The following is a 22,445-nucleotide window of genomic DNA, read 5'->3' as shown; positions in this document are numbered from 1 at the left end:
GTAAACAAGTAAACAGTTTGAATGTACTGTAAACAATACAGACGTGTAAACAATGACTGGAGATGTGCAGTAAATAAGAAATCATAATGAGGTAGATGGTGTAGGTGTGGTCCGAGGGGCATGGACAAATGTGTTCTCCAATCGCACTGCTTGTGGATAGAAGCTATTGAAGAATCTGGTGGTACGTGTCCGTATGCTCTTGTATCTCTTGCCTGAGGGCAGTGGGGTGAAGAGCTCATGCCCGGGGTGGTGACTGTCCTCTGTGATGGCCAGAATTCTATAATTGTTTTATTGTTTCTTCTTTCTGCTTTTCAGTCTTGAAATTAACCTTTACATGTTCCTTTGCAGATAATGCAAGCTGACACAGCGTCGCAGTCAAGAATCTTATTTTAAAACTACATAGTACACGCGTAATGTGTTCATTTCCACTGTTTGTGTTCGTCCCATTGTTGAGCTTGAAGTCTCCCATCATACTGACTCTGACAATCTGACTTTTTACATACTTCACAAACTACTGTACATGTAGCACCCTCCTTGAAGAGATATCATTTATACAACCAGCATATTAATTGTAACATTTCTTCGTTATTCTTTTTTTAAATAAGATTACAAACAAGATCGTTAAAGAGCTCAAAGTAACAGTAATTTTCAGTAGTCCTTACTTTGTTGAAATACATTTCTACGTTTTGATTTGGTTCGAGATTAAAAATATTAAATTCCTTTAACTCGTACAACTTTGAGGCTGTTAATGATTCTGTTTTTTTCTTCTTTCCAGATATACAGTTTTAGATTTATAACGTTAACCAACTTGGTCATAAAAGTGCATTCTTTTTTTCCTGTTTCTACACTTTAATGTGTCCAATATGTTCAGACGTTTTCTTTATCTTTTTACGAATTACCGACATGATCTATATGAGGACATTAGTAAGCAAAACATTTTTTTATATTTTATATTATATGTTCGCATGCACCCTTTGGTCAGAAGGATTACAACATAAAGATAAATACAGAAATAGTTAAGAAATGCACCCCTACGATACAAACGAAATATTTTTATTGAAAATTAAACTTGTGTGACATTTGTTTTCTAGATCTTAGACGAAACGCTAATTAATTAAATGTTATTCACCTCCGGTTTTTAAATAATGGACATCAAGAAGTCTTAAAACAACTACAGATCCCATGAGCACTCTCAGTGAAATCGCGCCCCTGCCCTCGCGAGATCTCGCCCAAAGCCTCACGGTTTGTGTCTGGTTGACTCTGGTGCTAGTGGTGATCGGTCATATTCTGGGGGATTTTCAACACAGAAACAATATATCCAGGCGTGGAAGGTTTAAAACACCTTATCAGTAAACATGTCGGAAACGGATCCGAAGTCGGTACAGGACCTTACAGCTGTGGTAAGTGCGAAAAGGACGCAGCTGTTTCTGTGAAGGGACATGGGGCCTTGTTGATTGCTGCTGTGTTATACTGTATATCCCACTTTCATCGTTTGTGTAATTTTGAATTGGCAAGGGTAGCTCTAAAACCGTATCATTCACTAGGTGTCAAACACCTGGCATGTGACATCTTCAAAACGAGATTAGGCGTGTTTAGATTAGGATTGAAACCACGATAAGCGCTGAAGACATTCAGCGGTGTGTATTTGATCAGTTTAATTGAGGACGTATGAGATGCTCGAGGTCAGTTATTTTCACCCCTAATGCCTGTCCTCCTATCTTGCGAAATGGAGTAAGCAAGAAAATGGCTTACCGAGCTAAATGAACATCTGATTAAAATGTGACTTCTAACAGTCCCTCGCGTGTGATTATATTAAACGGAAGTGCATTCGGGTTGCATTTAACTGCTGATACTTTACTGCAGATCCGTCCCGGACGCCGTTATGTTTAAAACTGAAGTTTGGGCACTGTGTACAAATGGGTAAAACCCAGGTTGCCGTTTACCGGAGGACGCCATCTGTGTTGTGTCGTAACCATGGTTTCTGCACCACTTCATCCTCACCCGCAATTTAACCGCTGTCGGCTCGGTGCGCCAGTACTCTGTTTAAGAAGTCGCTTGAAGCTCGCAGTTCACCTAAATAGGCACATTAGTGCTGTGCTGTGATGAAAGTTCCCACATTTTAACATCATGGAAAACGCACGAAGAGGAGAAGGCAGTGATGCCCAGTCCTGGTCCTGGAGAAATATTATGTTCTGGGTTCCATGCCAGCTGAGCTCCACATCTCCCGTGCTGATTGATGGCTTCACAGATTGGCTTGCTTGTTCAGGCTTCTGTTTAACTTCTTTGGTTATTCCAGAGTATTAATAAAACCCAACGTCAGGAGTACGGTTCCCACATCTTTAGCCCACAGAACTTTACAAAGCCGCTGCTCGGTTCTCTTGTAAATATTTCTGACCGAGCAGCTCATGCTAGTGGATCAGTTGGTGATGAACACACATACGGATGAGAATAGCGCTGTATCGGACACGCCATCTTTTCTTTCTGCAGAGGTCGGTTGGTTACAACCGTGTAGAATACACCAGCATAAGGGCAGTTCTGAAACTTGGGAATCGGTACAGGGTTGACGCTAGTTACGCCAAATCTCATTTCACCCTTTAAGAGCTAAAAGTGAATTTTCAGACTTGCCCCAAATAGAAAACTGCAATTACTTAGTCTGTGATTAGGATCTCAACTGAAGCGAAAGTCCAGAAGATCATTTTCCCCTCAGGACTAGGGTGAGGAGCTCCTGGGATTATTAGTGTGCTCTTTTCACAATAAAGAACAGCCTCATTAAGTTATCTCCCTCTCTTTTTCTTCAGGTCCAGACATTGCTTCAGCAGATGCAGGACAAGTTCCAGACCATGTCAGACCAGATAATTGGAAGAAATATCCTGAATTCAATTTTTGTGCCTTTTTTACTTATAGGAAGAACATGATTCTCTTACCAAAATAAAGCACAATTAATTCGGTTAGAACGAGGCTTAGTTTGGGGGGACAAGCAGGGCACTCTCGGGACACTGGTAGCCTGGCCACACTGAGTATGTTTTTAACTACAGAGGTTCTCAGCTTCCTTATTTTTCAGTATTTAGGACTGAAATTAAGGGGCACTTCTTTATAGTTGTCAAAGTATTGAACATATTGCCCAGTGATATTCGTGAAGTTTGCTCCCCAGTATCTTTAGATATTAGTATAATCCTCGGATCCGTATTCTACTTTAAAGCAGAATTTGTAAAGACAATCTGACCTCATTTGTAACCTTCATCATGTTTATATTTTAATTTTAAAATTATTCATTCTAAAGTGAAAGTCATTTTTTTTTCAAATGTAGTATCTGATATCTTGCCATATACAGGTCTCAGAAGAGGAATGCTTTATCCTGTTGCTCATACCTTGGGTCCCTACAAGTCTAACCTAGAATGGACAGTTTTGGATAAAGACTAATATTCCCATAAGTAATCAACTGCTTTAGTTTAAGTTAACATGGGGGGAAAAACTGGTTGCTGTTACAGTCATCAGTAGCAGGCTTTCCATAAAAAGGGAATGGTAGATCTTTATCATGATACAGATCTTCTTCCCCTTTGCTTTAGGTCAGCACACATTATCATTCAGTTTCATATGAAAATCATCAATGGCATTTTCAGGTTAATGATGAAAATGTGGCAAAAAGCAGAAAAACATAACCTTTTGACGTCTTATAGTTGGATCATTTAGTGATGCAGGCCTACTGATGTAATATCTGAGGAACACGATCATTTAAAGAGGTCTATCTGTGATGATTAATAATGAGGCAGATTTTGCTTTAATAAAGTCGAACCTCATTTTTACTTTGCGCCAATGTGCTTACCTGCTGACAGTAGAAAACTGGGCAGTGCCGTATCTGTGCTGGGAGTGGCTGCCAGTTCTGGTGAACTCTTTGAAAAACTAAGCCTTTCCTTGACCTGAGCACTTGACGAAATGAGCACTCGCATTGATGACCTGGAGAGGAACATCGCAGACCTGATGACCCAGGCAGGTGTGGAGGAGATAGAAGGGGAGAATAAGGTCAGCCAGGATGCGGACTCGCAGTCAGCCAAAAAGGTAATGACTTTTGATGGAGAGTAGCCATCGATAAAACCCACCTTTTTCATTTTGGTCCTTGTCCTTTATTTTTCAACTTCTGAATTCCTCAAGGAAATCAGAAACAGCACAGCCATTTACTAGATGCCTTGCAGGGAGACTGGCGATTAAACCAGTTCTGCTGTCATTTACAATAGGAGTTCAACTGTCTATTTCAAATAGAGGACGGGGTACAAAGATCATGTAAGGTTAGAATTAAAGCCACCTTTTCTATTTGCTTTGGTTTTTGTCTTTTCAGCTTTGTTTCACTTTTCAGCTTAAGTAAACATTTCAAAGAAGTTTTTAGAAAAAGTCAATTAATAAAAGCTGGATTAAGGTTTTTTGCTTGGTTAAACTGTTATAAAAGAGGAAGATGTGCTGTTTTAAAGTGAAAGTGGAGATGGCAAAAAGTGTGCCTGACAAAAACGCGGTCTGAATTCTAAAGTTGTCATGTTGAAGTCCTCTTACTTACGTCAGCTGAGACTGGACTTCCTCTAATGGTGGCACGCAGTCAAATCTGTCATGTGACAAACTGCAGGGGTGTACAGTATGTCAGAGGAGTGTCTGTGCACCTTCTGTTCTTTCCATGGAGTTAAGAAAGTTCTACTTTCTTAAAACAAGTTGTGTACGGTGTGCAGGGGCGACTGGGGGGATGTTACAGTGAGAAACTCATTTAACTGTTCTCAGCTTGACATCAATGTCCAAATACAACAGCTCTGGGAGTAACTGTTCAATGAAAATGTTTCAGCATTAGCATTTGTGAAAGTAAGTGAGTTACTGGAGAAGTAATTGGAGAAAAATGTACACAAGAGAATAGCAGTGACATTTCAGACCTCTTGGTGAATAATGTTGACTTATAGACTATAGACTTTGTATAGGCAGAGTAGTTCTTATACATTTTTTTTAACACTTTTATTTATAAATCAAAGACATGAATGTGTGCCCGTTGCTTGCTGGGACAGGCTCCGCTCCCTTGCGAAATGGGTTAGTGGTTAGACAGCGGATGGATTGATAGAACTGAATGTGTAACAGGCTTAAGTACATACAAGCTGACTTTAAACCTCTCTGTCTTTTTCAGGTTGCCAAATAACACTAAGTACTGAACTCTTTCTACGAGAAGAACAGATTTTTTTCAGAGTGGTTTATGATTTTTTAATTTCAACTTGGTGTGTAAAGCATTTTTTTCTATATTGACTTCTAATAATGGTTGCATTCCTGACATACTGACTGCACATTTAGATTTTTTTTTCTAATGTGGATATTTTACAGAACTTTTCAAAACCTATAATAGAAATCCCTTAACTTATTAAAACCTGAAGCCAGTAATGTTAACAGCACTACCTGTTTACCAAGTCGAGGAGATCCGAGTTTGTTCCATTTCATTCGATTAAAGTGTTTTCCTACAAAACGTTTCTTTTGTTTTGTTAAAGGTGGTGTGACAGTAAAATCTAAATATGAAACATAAGTACTAAACACGAACAGCTTCTAGCTTCATTTAGCCAGATTCCCTAAGTAGTATATATTTTATGCAATGGCAAAAAGCAGACTAGCTTTCCAAACCCTTTTCTCTTCCTGTGTGCTGTTTGGGTTACAAAGCAGTGCCTGCGTCTTAATTCAGAATCAATATCTGTAGAGGAACATAGGTTTCCTGTGAAACACAAATCAAACTGAAGAGGCGTTGTGTGATAGTGTATGGCTTTACAGTACATCACCTCATTAATGTTATATATGCACAAGATAGGGTTTTGCAAGTAATGGTAAATTTGAGTGTTCAGTCTCAGTCCACTTCAGTTTGCTCTGTCCCAGTAAAATAAAGCTACTGAATCAAAAGCTTTGTAAAATTGATTTGAATTAGATCATATAGTCTTTAACCCTTGTATCTACATCTTATGCAGTTTGTTTTGAGCTAGCCAGGTTTCTCTATTTTCCACATTAGGTGCCTACAAATAAGAGTAAAGGGCACATTTTTGTACCAGCTCAGGAAAGGTTGCTGTAGGTTTTTTTGGTCCTGAAACTGCTAAAGTGATTGTTCATTATCAGACAGTTCACGATCGTAACATACTCATCTATTCGCTGCAGAATGAAGTTGTCTAAAGAAACGACCAGGACTATTAGCAAACAGGACCTAGAAGGGAATCCTTAACCTTTGTAATTCCAATGCAATACTGCATCAAGTCAGCCACCTGAAAGACACATTTACATTTATTTTATTATATAATTTTAGTACCTTTTAAGTTTACAGCTTACATTTTTTCTATGTGATTATTACTTTGTGGTTGGAAGACTTGCATAACACTGTAGCCACTACCTTTATTTGCGGTTTACATTTATACTGCTATAGATTCTGTGGACAATTACAAATATCAGGGATTATTTGCCATAACATTTTTTTACAGTCCTTTGTACATTTTTGGCTTGGTCACGAATTCTAAATGAGCTTCAGCTGGGGCATGCAAGAATAGTAAATTGGACAAAAAAAAATGTTTTTTATGTAATGAAGCAACAACTGTTAACTTATGTCACAGTTAATAAAGATTAATGTACTGTTGGGTATTTCGTGCTTCCTGGTGTTATATTTTACTCGGAAAGCTACAAGTAAAGGGACCTCTAGTCTGCCAGATTAGAAGAGTCAGACAGCTGGAATACATCTGTCCAGTGAACAGTGTGTGAAGCACTGTGTTCCTCAAGTCATTCCCTTTGTATAAAATGCTAGACTCCACTCTACCAAGCAAGTACCTCAATGAAGCAGTCACATAGCGATCAGATTCCATCTGACACAGCAGTTCCATGACAGCAAGTGTAACACCCCTACGCTTTTTGAGAAATGCCTTGGGATTTTTAATGACCACAGAGTCAGGACCTTAGTTTTACATTTCATCTGAAGGACAGCACCTTTTTTTTTATTACAGTACAGTGTCCCCGTCACTATAGTGGCGCATTAGGACCCACATAGACTGTAGGATGATCGCCCCCTGCTGGCCCCACTAGCACCTCTTCCAGCAGCAACCTTAGTTTTTCCCAGGAGGTCTCCCATCCAGGTACTGACCAGGCTCACACCTGCTGAGCTTCAGTGGGGCTGCCAGTTGTGAGTTGCAGGGTGAAATGGCTGCTGGCTATAATCTTCACGCAATCCTCCAAAGTCACCCGAATACTCTGCTAAATGTAGGTAGTGATTGTGGACTGCTAACATTTAATACAAGTGATTGATTTGGGAGATTTTTCTAACCTGAATTTGGAACATCATTCCTCAGCACTGTGTACAGCACGAGCCACAGCTCTGCCTTACAAGTCTTTGCTCATCACACACATCAGTAATTTTTAATAAAAAAACAAGTATTATAAAAGTGAGTTCAATTAAAAAAAAACTACACCATTGGGCATGTATTGCAGTCTTTCACATGTAATATTTCATATGAAACAGGAGATGGTTCATATAAAATTTTCCATTTACTACTTGGCTGATTTCTTTTTAGCTTCTTAATTACAGAATAACATGGGGGGTTTTCTGGGGGAGGGGGGTGAGGGGGTGAGGGGCTGAGATGGGAAAAAGCCTGCACTTAAAGTGATACGTTTTCCTCTCTCTGCTTGGGGGAGGGTTCTAGCAAATTCATCAGAAGCCAAAAGACCAAGTATGGACCTGTCCAATAAAAAGTGGATGAAAAGAATTACCCGTGCCTGCTTGGGCAAACGTGGAGTTGTAAAATTTTGATTGAGCACTTTTATTTTGCTGTCAATCACACATCTCAATTCAGGTAAAAGTGTGAAAAACACAGCAGGATAACCAGCAAAAACTTAAATCTACACGCAAAACAAGTTACCTTAGGAACAGGTTTGGGTGTACTGTGACACTGTTTCAAAGCATTTTGACTCTACTCCTAACGGAAGCATGACTTTGGCTTTGTGTCTTGCGAAACTGCATTTGTTTTAAACAAAAGAGATTAGTTTAATGGTTTTTGCCCCTGTAAATTCTAAATTTGCTCCAAAACAACAGAATTAAGCTGGTTACGTCTTACAGGTAAATGATAGAAAACCTAAAAGATACATTCGCTGTAAAACTTTTTAAGAGGAACAGTTAACCCAAAAAAGGATTGCCTGATAGATCTTCTCACTATGATGTCATTGAAAAAAAATTCACATTTCAAGGCAACTTCTTCTCATGACTTACACCACCAGCTGCAGACCTGCTCATTAATTTTGCGCTGTGCCGGGAGATAAGGCTAAAGATGTTAGAATTAAAAATGGAGATGGCACTGATAATTAAGCCTTTAATTTTAATGAACCAATTACTCATTAAAATCTGTGACCTCCTGCTGCTCAGTCTGTTTCAAGTTTGTTTTACATTGCTTTTTTTTGCCTTTTAATCTTCCTCAGAGTGACTTAATACTCTAAAAGGCCTGAGGAAGATGAATAATTGAACCAAAGTTTTCCCAAGTATCACTACAGAAAACAGAAAGGAAAACTTCACAACTGTTAAAAAGAATTTACAATTAAGTTGGAAGAAAGGTGATAATGATATACATTTATGATTATAGCAACAAATATGAACATGTGCATTTCTGACACTTCAATTAAATTGTTCTAATAATGTAGGTACAGACTGTTTTGTACAGCCGCTGACTTTATTAGATAGGACTATGCTGCACATTAGCAGGTTATTAAACTCCCTGCATTGTATATTCTGCACATTACATGATACCACAGCTGCACATGCTGAATTTGAAATCTTATTAATTTTGTAAAACATTTTTCGAAAATATTGCTCTCCATCAATACTACAATTAGACTTCTTTGATTTCTATAATTTAAGGCCAGTTTACATTTCTCCCTGTGGTTTAATTAAATGCAGCAGCCAGCTTTTGTCTGACAAGTTTTTGCTCAAGAAATTGAACAACGCCTCAAATGCTTTGCTGATATCAGAAACTAGAAGGGTGTCTTTATGGGTTGAATAGCTGAAACTGGAATTCTCTTACTTGACTGAAGGATATAGTATAGAACTATCCCATTTAGACTGCCTTGAAAGTTTTGGTGCAACAATTATATGATTTCAAGAAAATCTGAGAGACAAATATGCACCAAAACTTACTAATTCTGAGTTATCTATAAAATGTGTGGGTTTATGAGTTATAATTTTTTAACTTTACTGCAACCCATAACTGTGTTAGCTTTACTTATAATTCAGCACATGACATCTACATGGTGAATTTAGTCTGAACTGAATCACACAGTTAGGGAAATGAGTGCTAGTTACAATTTCCTTTTAGCTTATATGAGCACAATCAGGACAAATTAATTTATGCGTTTTACAACATAGGAATTGAGAGATGTATTCAGACTGATCAATTAAAAGCAGATCTACAAATCACTCACTTCCAGAAGCATCATAGTATTAATGATCACCAAATTTCACAAATAACTCCAGTGATTTAAAAAGTATAGTCAAATGCGATTGATTCCAACACTGAGTGTATAAAACAAATGTTTATTGATTTTTTAAAAGAAAACATTAGAAATAGTTAATAAAACAGGACTTGCTTAAGATGAAAACTTCATACTCTAAAAATACAATAAAACTTACAATAGTAGTAAATCTTCTGCACTGAAGCAAGAAATAAAAGGGCAATCATGTTTTTAAAAATTGAAAGCTTTTGATATTATTCCTATAGTTTAACATTTTATTTCCGAGGACAAAGAGAGGAACCTAAAGCCACCCATAAGCCTAGTTCAGAACACAAAGTCTGATTCTGTCATGTCAATGGCCCAGGCAAACTTGTCCCGCTGAGATTTGTTGTAGATTTTTTCTAAGGACACCTCCATTTTCCGACACCTGAAAGAAACCAGAGAAAGGGGTATCTGATGTAAGCCTCTAAAACCACTGCTTTCAGATACTTATTTTCTTCTTGCAACAACCGCAGACAAACTGTTATACCACTAGAACGCAAGATTTTTCCTCAAGCCATCACACTGGAATCCGAAGGATAAAAACCTCCTTAGAACCTGCCGATTTTCATTCTTGACCAGCACATGCTGTGAAGTACACGGCACCTTTGTCAGAAGACCATACTATCACAGCTGTCTGAGGCATTTCCAAGCACCAACCCCACTATGCCAAAAGGCCAAGCCTCCTGCCTCTCTAGACAGCCCTGCAGAGTGACATCACTGCAACACTCATCTTACTCCCTGACTGCTGCCGCCTTAATGACCTGCTGTGGTGACTGTTGCTTACCAGGCCACGCTGATTCTGGGGTCCAGGTAGTTTAGCTTGGAGGTGCTCAGGGCGATCTGTTTGTTCTCTTCTTTATCCGTCGCCAGCACCTCCAACTTCAGCAGCTGCTCTTCACATCTCTGAACTGCTTTCTTCTTCTTTTCCACAATGCTGACAAAGAGAAAAGCACCTGCACAATACGCCACACTGTCCTTGTACTCTACTAGGTCTGTTACTGTAAAGCAATGCCATACAACTGCAAGCTTTGATAATCTCGATCTGTTGTGGTTTTCTGATGCCTAGGAAAATTATAAATATATTCATTAGGTTTATTAAATTGCTGAATTTAGTAATTACAGCACACAATAATGGAGGTCTCCTCAATGACCACAGCATTGCACCCTTGGTTAAAATTATACAGCACAGTTTAATTTATGATCATTATAAAGATCTTATGAAGCCACAAATAATTGAAGATAAACCTGTTATTCAGGAGACATCTGCTTCACAGATGTTAACTGGCAGTTAGCAGAACGATTCAGCATTTGGAGCGAAATGCAACTGTAATTATTCATATTGTGAACAAACTGGAAAAAAACACTTCATTTTCCAAGGACATTTATCTACTGTCTCTTTTGCATGGAGCATAAAAACGTTTCAGATTAAAACCAAGGTCTTTTCTGAAGCACTTAAAATATAAATTTTAATTTCAAAATCCCAGAGCACTGCAATTCAAACAATGGAGCCAAATCAACAATAGTAAAGATTTTTAATGGCTTCAAGTAATCTTCAGCATGGCTCAGGAAAAGGAAAAATGTCAAAGCCTTTTCTTCACAATCAATGGCAAGTCACCCATCCATCACAACCCAAACAAAACTGTCCACAACCCCACAGTGGCCCACTAACACTCACGCTAAGAGCTTGTCATCTGCGTGGTCCTTTGCATCTTTTTTCGCCTGCTTCAGCTCTTTTTTTGCTAAGGAGAGCTGCTCCTTCCTGTTGTCAATCTGACAGAAAAAATAACTGAGTGATGGGGAATTATCACAAACAAAATTAGCATATGACCATTAAAAAAGCAGCTGTCGACATTCGGGTTGGAGGCTGTTTATGGGACTGTGCGATGTCCTTGGTGCAGGGGGAAAACTAGTTTTCTTTAAAGATCAGAAAATGTTCCAAACATTCATACCATATGCATACCATCTGTAGTCCACGAATGTATACCGTTTTCCTTAAAAAGCAGAGTTTTGTTATGAGAGTTGTGAGAAGACAAAACACAGTCGCTTGTTTTATCGAATGTACATTAAACCACACTATTATTATCACTGCTAATGTCTAGGCTCAAATGGACTTCTCACTGAGGCATGATTCTCTCAAACTGGCATACAGTATTATTCTAATTAGGAATAGGCAAAGGTTCATTCAATGCTGGAAGGTTCAGAAAATAAACAATATTTTTCTTTAGGAGTGAGGCAGAGAGAAAAAGTGACAAGAAAATAAAGGTATAGGAGAACAAAGGACAGAGTAGATGAGAATGGGAGTCCATACTAGGGGAGAACACGAGGAGAGGTGTGGAAAGCTGAAATCAGCAAATGAATGGAGAAGATTTAGAAAGAGATTAGTTGGTCATTGCGAGACGGTCGAAGGTATGATCCAAATTTAAGAATAATTTTGGTTTGAATGTCTTTCTTCAATAGGAGTTCTGAAACCCCTTAAGCGAGAAAGCAGACAGAGGGATCAGAAGGATCATGGCCATTAGAGATGAACTGGGGAACTATCGGTTTGGAGAGACCTTTGATCCTCAAAGCCCTGACATGTTCCCTGCAATGGTTTGCCAGTGTTCTTCCTGTCTCACCAATGTAAATGGCTGGACATTTTCTGCAAGAGATGCGGTAAATAAGGTTGCTGGAAATACATTATGTCATCTGTGTAATAGGAATTGTCCAGAGGGGCCTTGAATGTGTGTGGCTATATATTTACAGGTGTTGCCACAGGTTGCATTGCAGGGGAGAGTGCCTGGTGTTGGAAGGTTGCTGTGCACAGTTAAAGAAGCTGGGAACAAGAAGGCTGCACAGATTAGGAGGGCAGCGATATGAGATGAAAGGGTTCCTCATCTTGCAAGATGGGGAAGTTGACATTGGTCCTGGGAATAGAAAGGGTGGTAGGGAGGCACCAATGGGATGAAGTTGTGAGTTCGGGAGTTCCTATTAGGCATGGTGACACAAAGGCTATTTTTGGTTCAGGTGTGGGCCCTGTCCCTAACCCTAATTAGAACAGATAAGCATATGTACCTCGTGAGTTTGAGATGTACGTTATAAAGATCATTCATAATTGTGGAACCGCATTTCCTTGTCTCTATACTGGGATGGAAGGCAGACACAGCTATGAGCTTGGCCTCATCATTCTTTAAACAGTGCTCTGCCATTTCACATTGTGTCAATTATGCTACAAGTTAATAAGTTAAAGAATAATGGTATGCTAGACTCATAAGGGAATGTCATTAATGAGGTTGTGTTCTTGGTGAGGGGTTTATTAATTCACATCGGTCAAATGCCCTTGCAGCTATATTTCTGTGTTAGGTCTTTGAAAGCCTATCCTGTTACCACCTGGTATCTGCGTTTTCTTATTAACCCCCTTCTTTAAGATAAACTGACCTAAGGAATTAGAATTCCTAAGAGACTTAATGAGGAAATGTAGATTGAGGTGGATCCTTGACTCCGTAGCACCGGAAAATGGAGAAAAAGGCAGGATTGCTTGCAGATAGGACTCTGGAAAGGGGCTGTGCTTGGCTTTGGAACACTGTTCATCAAATGCAGACACACAAGCCGGACGGCAGCAACCGTGTGAATGATATTGATATTGTGGTGCCAAAGCGAGGTGGAACGTCAGGTCGATTTCTCTTCAGGCCAATTCACAGCTGATTGAAGTATTTTCTACTCAAATGGTACTGCTCCAGATTTTTAAGCATACATGTAAACATCATGCTACAGATGCTACAGTTTTATTATCTTTTGAATAATGCTATGCATAAAGATTAGCTTTTGTCTGTTGGTAATACATTTGTAAATGGTACTGTTGTTGAACCAGGCACTACATTTTTTGTTTGTTTTTTTCACTGCCTAGAGCAGTGTACATATACCTACCCCTGATATATCACTATGTGAATTTGGATCAGCTGTGACCTAAGAGCCAAAATCAGTACACAGTGTGTCCTTGTGGTATGAACAATCAAGACACAAACAGCCGTACATATTAATAACATACTGTATGAACGGCTTCTTCTCAGAAATAATAAGACTCTTGCATGGCAAAATGGCACAAAAGTTCAGAATATATGAACAACAGACAGGCTTGCTCACTAGTATTGCAGAGGAATTGGGCTCAAGGCTGCTGTGTACAGAGATTCGTTCTGTTAACATACAACTTCTGCTCTGTGATTTCATGATTATTTTGAGTGTTAACAGCCCATAAACAGAGCTAAGAAAGGAAAAGTGGGAAAAAAAGTATTAAATTCTAAAAATAGAGCAAAACACTTGGAAATGAAAGTAGCGATCATGAAAGCCACGAAAAAGGTGAAAATTAAGTTTCATCTTAAGAGCGGCTGAAATTGAGTTCTTGTGTAGTTGTTTAAAAACAACTTGGTAATCAACGGCAGCTTTTTATTTTGGTAGATGTTTTCTGCTTCCACTCAAAGGACAGTCGATTGAAATGGCGTGAACAGAGAGAGACAGTCTTTATAAAAAGAGCATAAAGAGAAGAACAGAATGAGCAGTTAATATTCAGCTGTCTGGCTTATGCTTCCATTTATGTTCCACTTCTGCATTAAAGCTAGAGTTTATACGTTTATACTGTAGCAATTAACATCCCGGTTTATTTTGTAATGGAGATGTTGAAATGAAAAGAGCTGCTGCACTTTCCTTTCACATCTTAATTAACCTGCTTTGATACTTTTTTCAATTTCTGAATCTGCTGCTTGACAAAACAAAGTCAAGAGATTTACAGGAATGAAATACATTTCAAATATTTGTTAGGTGTAGAATTATTTTTTTTTCAAATTGTTTTCTATAAGCTGTCTGGCAACACATGGTTTAAGAAAAAAAAATCTGGAATGCAGTTTCCATTCCAGTTAATTTCTATTAACTGTTCGCACACTACACACACAACCACTTACATTTTCTTCTCTGCCTGCAAGTTTCTCTTACCTTGGCCTGAAGGTTAGCCATGGACTGTTCAAAGGTCTTTGGCGGAGCCCGCTGGTGGTTGCACAGAATTGCAACCGCTCGGTTAGCCCTATTGTAGGACAAGATCTTTTCAGGGACGTTATCCGACGCTGCAATGCAGAAGAGAAAACCTGTGTTATGAATTCCCTGTTACACCATAACAAAATCCTGAAATTGGGCAGCTTTCCAAGGTTTCCTTGAGGAAAAAGGCCATTTAAAGCTGATATCAAAATGCTGCTAAAAATCCCTTCCACTGATCACAAGTTTGAAGGGAGCAATTTAGTCTGTTAAAAAATCTCTATAATTCTTGCATTTCTTTTGCTTCATACAGACTTGGTAAAGGGGTATTATGGTTCCTCCTCTATTTTACATAAACTCAAACCAGGAGACATGCAAACTGCATGGATCTAATCTCCAAAATGTGTACTGTGCTCGCTTGTTTTTTGCAACACTGCAAGCAAGCCCACACCACACACTGCCAAGCTGTGATTCTAATGCTCGTGGAGACAAAGCAGTGAACTCACAGGAACCTGCCAAGACATAGCGGATTCACTGCCCAGCTTCAAACACCCAGCACCCCCGAGCGGTCCTGAAACTGTGAGCCACCTCTGCAGGCTTCGAGGAGATAAACCTGAAGGACTGCTCCTGCCCTGGTCTACTTTCCAAGGGTGGATGTTTTCATTTGACACCCAGCAGGCAAGGAAAGGTTGAGGATGTGCTGAAGTTCCAAGTCCCTCCTCTAGCAACACTGTCTTCTTGAGTAAGTACTCATTTAAGGCTAAATCAATTCTATCCCTATAACCTGCTTTCTAGCTGTGATCTTGATTATATCGCCTAATGAGTAGCAAACACCACAGGAAGTTCAGCAGTACTTTATACCATGTACTTTACGCATCAATTTGCCTGTCGGTTTTGTCCTTGGAGCATTTGCTTATGATTTAATTAGAGGTTATTAAGGATATCTTAAACCAATTTTCTCCGAGGAATAATCTATAACACTGACACTTCCATTAAAGCCAAAATAACAACGTTTGCGAAAGCAGTTTGGCTAGTGTTGGAACTAACTTAATTACTATATCAATTTGTAATACAGCAGTGCTGTACTGCTCAGTTCATATTGTAGTAATTACCGCCCCCCATCCTCGTGTGCAACTTTATGTGCATTAATACAGTACTTGCAAAACTCTGCTTTGGGGGATATTTCCAGTGTGCTGTGAGTGATGGAATTTTGTAGGAAAGTCAAAGAACAAAAGTCAGGGAACACAGTTTCTCATGGCTACCTTAATGGTTTTGTGTATGTAATAAAGATTTTGAATGATGGTCTCTGCACACTCACACAGTTTTTAACAAGTTATTTTATTTGCACCATTATGCCCATAAGGGTGAGTTCTAAGGGTGCATTCTGAGATTCAGCTCTTTCAAACATGAAGATAAAACAGGCTGTACAGCTATGCATCCCACGTTAACTGACCTCAGTGTTTACAGCTGTGCTCCAGGGCAGAAGGATTTTCTGTTCTTATTTAGATCCTTGTTCTGAAGCACTTGCTTCAGTCTGTTAATAACGTGGAGACCAACTTAACAGTTGCACAGGTCTTAAGAAGCTCTGGTTTTAAAGAGGCAGAAATTTGTTAAACCCTGGTTTTCTAGTCCCACAGTGTTCATCCCACCCCAGACAGCTCCATCCTACAATACACTAGCATCTATTATCAGAAGGCAGCTTATTCTTGGCAAGGACTGCAGCAACACAGCCTATTTAGGAAACACAGGAAGCAAGGCAGCAGAATAGTCAATCAAAGGACATGCACGAGTCCATAGGCAACAAAATCCAAAATCGCCATAAACAATTCAGCTTCAGTAACCTTTTTAATAATCCATTCCGAAAATACACCTAAAACTAAGCATCACTCAATGGCAACAGCTACAGCTACCAGTTAACATCAGTTTCTACAGTATTTCATACATTTCACACTGAATTCCAGGCTCATTCTGTCATGATTTCTTACTGTGCTTTTCTGAACCGTAGCAATCCCCCTCAGTGGGCGTGTCTTACCGTTGGTGAGCTCCTTCAGCTGTTGCTGCAGCGTGATCGAGGCGTTGTACGTTCGAAAGACCTTTGCCGTCAGGCCAGCCATCAGAGAATGAAGGTGTTTGTTCAGCATTGCAGTCTGGAGGACACAAAAACACAAAATACAGGCCGTCACCCGTTAGAGCAACTAGAACATTCTCCCTTCATCGCCAGGTAGCCTACTGTGTCAAAATGTGGCACACAGGGCTTCTTTATTTCTCTTTTGGCAGAAAAAGATGTGATGTGGGATTCTGAATTCACACTTTTTAATTTTTCACTTTTCCCCGAGAACATTTTTCATGTAAAATGTTAGTAACTGCAATTGGCGTTGTGTACATGGCCACTACTAATCCCCAGTTCTAACATGACAAATTAGAACTGTACAACAATATGGACACTTCCACTGTACGACTGTTAAAGGAATAAATTAAGTCTGCCATTCCTCTTCCCATTGTTTACTAATTTTTAATTTAACAATGTGTATTTTTCGTGGGTGGCACGGTGACGCTGCCTCACAGCGCTTGGTTCCTGGGTTCAGTTCTGGACCTGGGGTGCGCTCTGTCTGGGGTTTGTACTGTATGTTCTCCCCGTGTTTGCGTGGGTTTCCTACAGCTGCTGGGAAAACTGGCCCTGGTGTGAGTGAGTGTCTATGTCTGTGTGTGCCCTATCATGGACTGGTGTCCCGTCTCATGCCTGTTTCTGGCTGGGATGGGCTCCTGCTTGCCCGTGACCCGTACTTGGAAAAAGCAGTTGGAAAATTGATGGATGGAGTTTTCACTTTACACACACACACAGCTTGGAATCACCAGGTGTTTACATTTCAGGCCACAGCAACAACTCCTGTACTGTACAGTGATCAACTGACAGATCTAATAGCACACTATGAGCTTCGATGCACCTAACAAGAGAGTTAGCATCTACTGACAGAGTGGTACTGCTCTCACTGATGCCACTGCAAGTCCAAAGATGCAGTGGAAACGTCAGAAGAGAGCCAAGAGAGCCCTCACCAACTCATCCCAAAGCAATATCCAGCAGGGCTCTGATAATTGTGCACTACCACTTGGGAAATCACAGTAAGTTAGAGACAGCCCAGTTCTTAAATTTCTATAACACCCTCCATAAATGATTTTAAGGTGTCAGGTTTGCTTGTGGCATTGTGTGAGCATTGGACACTGCATAATTCCCACCTAAGTCTGTGCCGTATTAATTGGTATCCAGTCAATGCTCTAGGGGAGCCACAATTTAATAATCAAGCTGCGAATATAATAAACACTTTTTTTTACTGAAAGTCTTGGCACCTACACACTTACAGCAGGTTACTTCAGAAACCATGAATACACAGAAAACAATTAAAAGATGTAATTAAGAAATCAGCCTCCAGTAATTAAGTGCACAGTAGCAACAAAAAACAGAATACAAGGGGTGCACCGCAACCAAGACAGCTGGAATACAGCATCACCTGCCTAGTGCTGTTATTTCCCTACGCCTATGAAACTCAGGTCAAGTTAACATTAGTAAAGTCCAAGTCAGTCCGCTGAAAATGTGTCTTTTATTTTCTATCTCATGTGCACCCCAGTTGGAATGGTCAATTGTTTCTTTAGCCCTCGGTTCACAGCAGGGACTCTTGTAGCCACACAGAGAGCGAAGAGGGAAGAGCGTGCTCGTGACACCAGAGCCACACAGCTCAGACTGCACTTGGTGTGAATGTTTTTACTGGCTGAACTACCTGGAAACCCTTTTTAGTCAAATGTTACAAATATTAAATGTTACAAATTATGATTTACAGCGTTCTCAATTGTTCTACCACAGTAGTTAACGTATTTACTACATTTCTTGTGATTTAACATGTAATGTTTCCCGTATGGGAAGGGACAGCGTTGGAGCAATAGTTCAATTCCACGGTTGGGTCCTGGGTTTAATTCTCAACCTTTGGTGCTCTGTGTGGGGTTTGTATATTCTCCCTGTGGTCACACAGGTTTCCTCCAGGTGCTCTGGTTTCCTCCCACACTCCAAAAACATACTAGCAGGTTAATTGGCCCTAATGTGAGTGTGTGGTTGTGTCTGTGTGACTGCCCTGCCATGGACTGGCGTCCTGTCCAAGGGGTACCCTGCCGTGTGCCCACTGCTTGCCACGTGCTCTGGCTGCCCTGTGATCTTGAATTGGAAGATGTGGTCAAACAACAGATGGATGGTAGCAGTATTAATGATTGCAGCTGTCACTAGTTTGGAATGGGAGTGTATCACACAACAGCTTTGTCATCTTGTGATTATCTTGATACCTTCATGTGAGACGCAATATAAAAATATTTGTTGTACTATAGACATCATTAAACGTTCTTCAATGTTGTACTGAAACACAATGATCAGAAACCACTGCTATCCTAAAGAGGTAAGATGTAAGTCTAATCCTAGTCGTATCCTAGAGAGAGGTAAGAGATAAGTATTGCATATGCATTGTACTGCTGGGAGCACTCTACTTCCTTTCTGGATTTGAATTCAGCACTTTTGCTATGAGTGAACTTAAAACCTGGATGGACAGAAGTGTGGGATAGCAATACCCCTGTCCTTGGAAATAGTGTGGGTATATGAGAAGAATATCAGGGTAGAAAGTCTTGCCAAATCAAGTTTAGAATAGAGAAGTTGAGAACATTTGTGAGAAAATAAATCTTGAAAATTATTTCAAGTAAATGTGGTATCTTGAGGCAAAATAAATCACTAGAAAAGTCCAAATTTTACCAATATCCAAATGCTCTGAGTAGGAACAATTAATCGGGTTGTGTTAGATTTTAAACATTACTGTAAATCTGATGACAAAAGTGCTTAATGTTATGGGTAAGATGAATTACATTAAATTTCAGATGATACTGTAAGGAACTAATAAAACCTAAATACTGTACATTTTTCATTTTATCCATTTATTTGTAGTTCTGGGCTGATGATGATCCCTCTAGGAACATGACAGGTTATGAAAGATGAAAGGCCATTTAACCTTACGTACTAAAAGGGCATGTCTGATGGTAATCAAAGTTAAAGCAAATTACATAGCCAGAGGTAAATCTGTAACTTCTGGTTACATTTCCCATTTACAATCCGAATGACACTCCACATTCAGGAGCAGTGGGTGGAAAGACGTGATAATTCATTTTATAATGCTATAGTCAGGTCAGACCTCCTGCTGACACAGAAGCTCATCGTACAAGCGTTTCTTGAAAAGACTGCTGACTGCAGCAATACAATGTCACTCAAGCAGTAAGGCAACATTAATAAAAGAAGATAAGAAAGAAACACGCTGTTATCTCAGAAGTCAGATCGCTAACTGGCAGAGACACTTTCCGCTGCAACTGGATTTCTTCAGTTGCCAAAAATGAGAACAAAGCCTTTCCAAAGTTATTTTCGTTTTCTCCAGCCACTGACGTAGTACTATTCTTTGCCAGGTCTGAGAACGCTCTTCACACTGAATATACAGACTTAAGAAACTTTAATCTTTTGCTACAGCAACAAAGGTAAATAAAAACAAGAGCCCTGATCTTAATATTAATAGAAAGAATTTTGACATTATTGTTGAGAATTGTATATGTGTATTTAATACTGTGTATATATATATATTGTAGAGGATTTTATATAAACAAATACCATGAAGTAAACCCACCTTGTAATACTCTGAAAGACACTGAATGTTTCACTTTATTACGTATAGAATGAAAGATACTTGATCTGCAGTTCAAGTTCACTACCCCTAGATGGGACTGTGGTACTGATGTACTGCATGTCTTCTGCTGTTACGGAAAGAAAACCAAATATCGAAAAGAGATTTTTTTTAGAATGTTGGGATTAAATAACCGATTAAATTGTTTTATTTTTTTGCAATAAGTATCTCAAAGTACCAGCTGAGTAATGGAAGAAAGTTTCTATCAAGAGCAGTTTTTGCAGTGGAATCTGTCACAGTCAGAAGATGCAATTATTAATTTCCTTCTAATAGAAACTGAAGTATAAAAGATGCATTTAGACCACAGGCAGACAACGCCATTCCACTGACCAAAAAATAAAAAATCAATATAATTTTGCTTGGAATCAATCCTCTTATGATTCTCATATCTATCTTTAGATGCTGCACAACACTCTAATCTCCATGAAAATAAAAAATAACCAAAGCCACCGCTTCTCATACTGATCACTAACGCTCAGACAGCCCAGGCGAAGGCTTGGGATGGTTCTCTTCCTAACAGGAGACAAGATGACATGAGGTTTAACTTCACCCTTCAGGAGTCTAGGGACCCGATTAAAAACAGGATCATGAGTTTGCATTCTAAATTAAAAGTTCATTGTACTAAGCACACAAATCTGGATCTAATGGCAGTTCATACATATTGAGGGCCATCAAGCAACAGGCAAATGCTTACTCGCATCTCCCGTTTTACATTTGGAATCCTTAGTTACTTTTTTGTTCCACCCATTTGATTTGCAAATCAACTGTGTGTTGTTCACAACTCGGCTCGCAGCTCTGAGCCCCATAACCGCACACGGTGGAGAGTCAGGAATTGCAGGCTGACTCCAACCCGCCTGTCTTCAAGCTCGTGTCTTTTAACACATCCCTGTCGGAGGTCAGGTGCTGACTGGAGGGGGGACACATGCCTCACAGCAGCACCGCACACCCACAAGCACCCAGGAGACTGCAGGGTCACCAAGAGAGCTGGCTCATCCCACCATGCCCTCAGCGTCACTCAGCCAATGATGCACTATTGTCCGGAGAATCCCAGTCACAGTCGGCTAGTGACATGAGCCAGGCTCAAACCTGTGATCACCGAGATGAACCTGTGCAGGGGCGAACACCTTTACTGACTGAGTCACGTGGGAGACCCCATGCTGCAAAATGTGGGTTTCAATTTGGTGGTGGTGGAGGGGAGTCCCCATTACCTGTAAAGCGCTTTGAGTGGAGTGTCCAGAAAAGCGCTATATAAGTGTAAGCAATTATTATTATTATTATTATTATTATTATAACTTGCAGACTTCTCAGGCAAACCAAACATGTTGGCATGGCAACAGAAAGAGCACATCCTGCCAGACAGTCCTTACCAACTGCACAGAAATTACTTCAGAAACATCTAACTCCAAAGTAGGAACCCAGATACAGATCGCTTGTATTGAAATCACTTGTAACATAGTCAAGTAGCGTGACTACATTAGCTCTATATTTTTATTTCCAGAAAATGTTGATGATTCAGAAAACAGAAGCTTAAGATCTCCTTGGGTCTGAAAACCCAGTTGGAAAAAAAAAACCTCTGTGAAGCGGGAACAGCAGAAAATGTTCAAGTTCATTCAGATCTTAGGTTTACAAGGAGGAGGTAGAGATGACTGATCAGGGTGCAGTTGATGTTTTTGATTTTCCTGTGCATGAGTTGTCAAATAATCTGATTTTGACCTCTTCAAGCCCATCAGGCGGTTATTCTAGTTTTATTTCTCAGGAAGTACACAGAAAATTTAGAAGCTCATGTGAGATGCATCAGTGGCCTCAGAATGCATTGACAGAGATCATTAAAAACGGGATTGATGGTCTTAACTGGCACTTACAGGAGTAATATGAAATCTGTTATGGAATGGACGCAATGAGGTCAAACTCCTCAGAACAGGCGCCTTTGAAAGCCATCTGTTTAATTAAGTATGGACATTGATAAAGCTGTGCTGTGGGAGTCCTGGCTCCTTTTTCAGCATCTATTACAAAACCACGAATGCAGCGCAACACAAAGTTTCTAGCTGCAGATTTGTGCCACAGAAACTGTTAAAAAGCATCACCATTTGCATCCTCACGTTGCCCCCATATAGCACAGCTTGTGCCAGTACTGAAAAATCAGCTGCCCGAAGAGGTTAGAACGCAGCTTAGCTCTGCTTA

The 22,445-nt window shown here is 39.7% G+C and overlaps 2 protein-coding genes across 2 annotated transcripts in view; one reads left to right on the top strand and one right to left on the bottom strand.

Moving 5' to 3' along the window:
- Positions 1-1,196: 1,196 nt before the first annotated feature.
- On the top strand, positions 1,197-6,627 carry hsbp1b (heat shock factor binding protein 1b). The gene is made up of 4 exons (XM_088938595.1): positions 1,197-1,400; positions 2,799-2,865; positions 3,926-4,056; positions 5,153-6,627. Exons 1-4 carry the CDS (start codon positions 1,356-1,358, stop codon positions 5,162-5,164), a joined length of 255 nt encoding a protein of 84 aa, XP_088794721.1. The 5' UTR covers positions 1,197-1,355; the 3' UTR covers positions 5,165-6,627.
- A 3,123-nt stretch (positions 6,628-9,750) lies between these two features.
- LOC148817010 (DNA topoisomerase I, mitochondrial) overlaps positions 9,751-22,445 on the bottom strand; it is a 70,476-nt gene continuing 57,781 nt past the window's right edge. Inside the window, exons 17-21 of the mRNA XM_088938675.1 lie at positions 16,544-16,658; positions 14,476-14,603; positions 11,189-11,283; positions 10,298-10,447; positions 9,751-9,898 (exon numbers count right to left, since the gene is read on the bottom strand). Of these exons, the coding sequence (XP_088794801.1) occupies positions 9,796-9,898; positions 10,298-10,447; positions 11,189-11,283; positions 14,476-14,603; positions 16,544-16,658 (591 nt within the window). The 3' untranslated portion in view covers positions 9,751-9,795. The remainder of the gene's footprint in view (positions 9,899-10,297; positions 10,448-11,188; positions 11,284-14,475; positions 14,604-16,543; positions 16,659-22,445) is intronic.

Source organism: Atractosteus spatula, chromosome 21, assembly GCF_055471065.1.
Source record: "Atractosteus spatula isolate fAtrSpa1 chromosome 21, fAtrSpa1.hap1, whole genome shotgun sequence".
Taxonomy (NCBI): Eukaryota; Metazoa; Chordata; class Actinopteri; order Semionotiformes; family Lepisosteidae; genus Atractosteus; species Atractosteus spatula.
Note: the sequence above shows the minus strand (reverse complement) of the source record. Positions and strands in the feature narration are given on the sequence as shown.

Excerpts from the sequence above, each read along its gene's own strand:
- hsbp1b (XM_088938595.1), top strand. The coding sequence starts at position 1,356 with ATGTCGGAAACGGATCCGAAGTCGGTACAGGACCTTACAGCTGTG. Across the intron at positions 1,401-2,798 it reads TACAGGACCTTACAGCTGTG|GTCCAGACATTGCTTCAGCA; the intron begins GTAAGTGCGAAA and ends CTTTTTCTTCAG. Across the intron at positions 2,866-3,925 it reads AGACCAGATAATTGGAAGAA|TTGACGAAATGAGCACTCGC; the intron begins ATATCCTGAATT and ends TGACCTGAGCAC.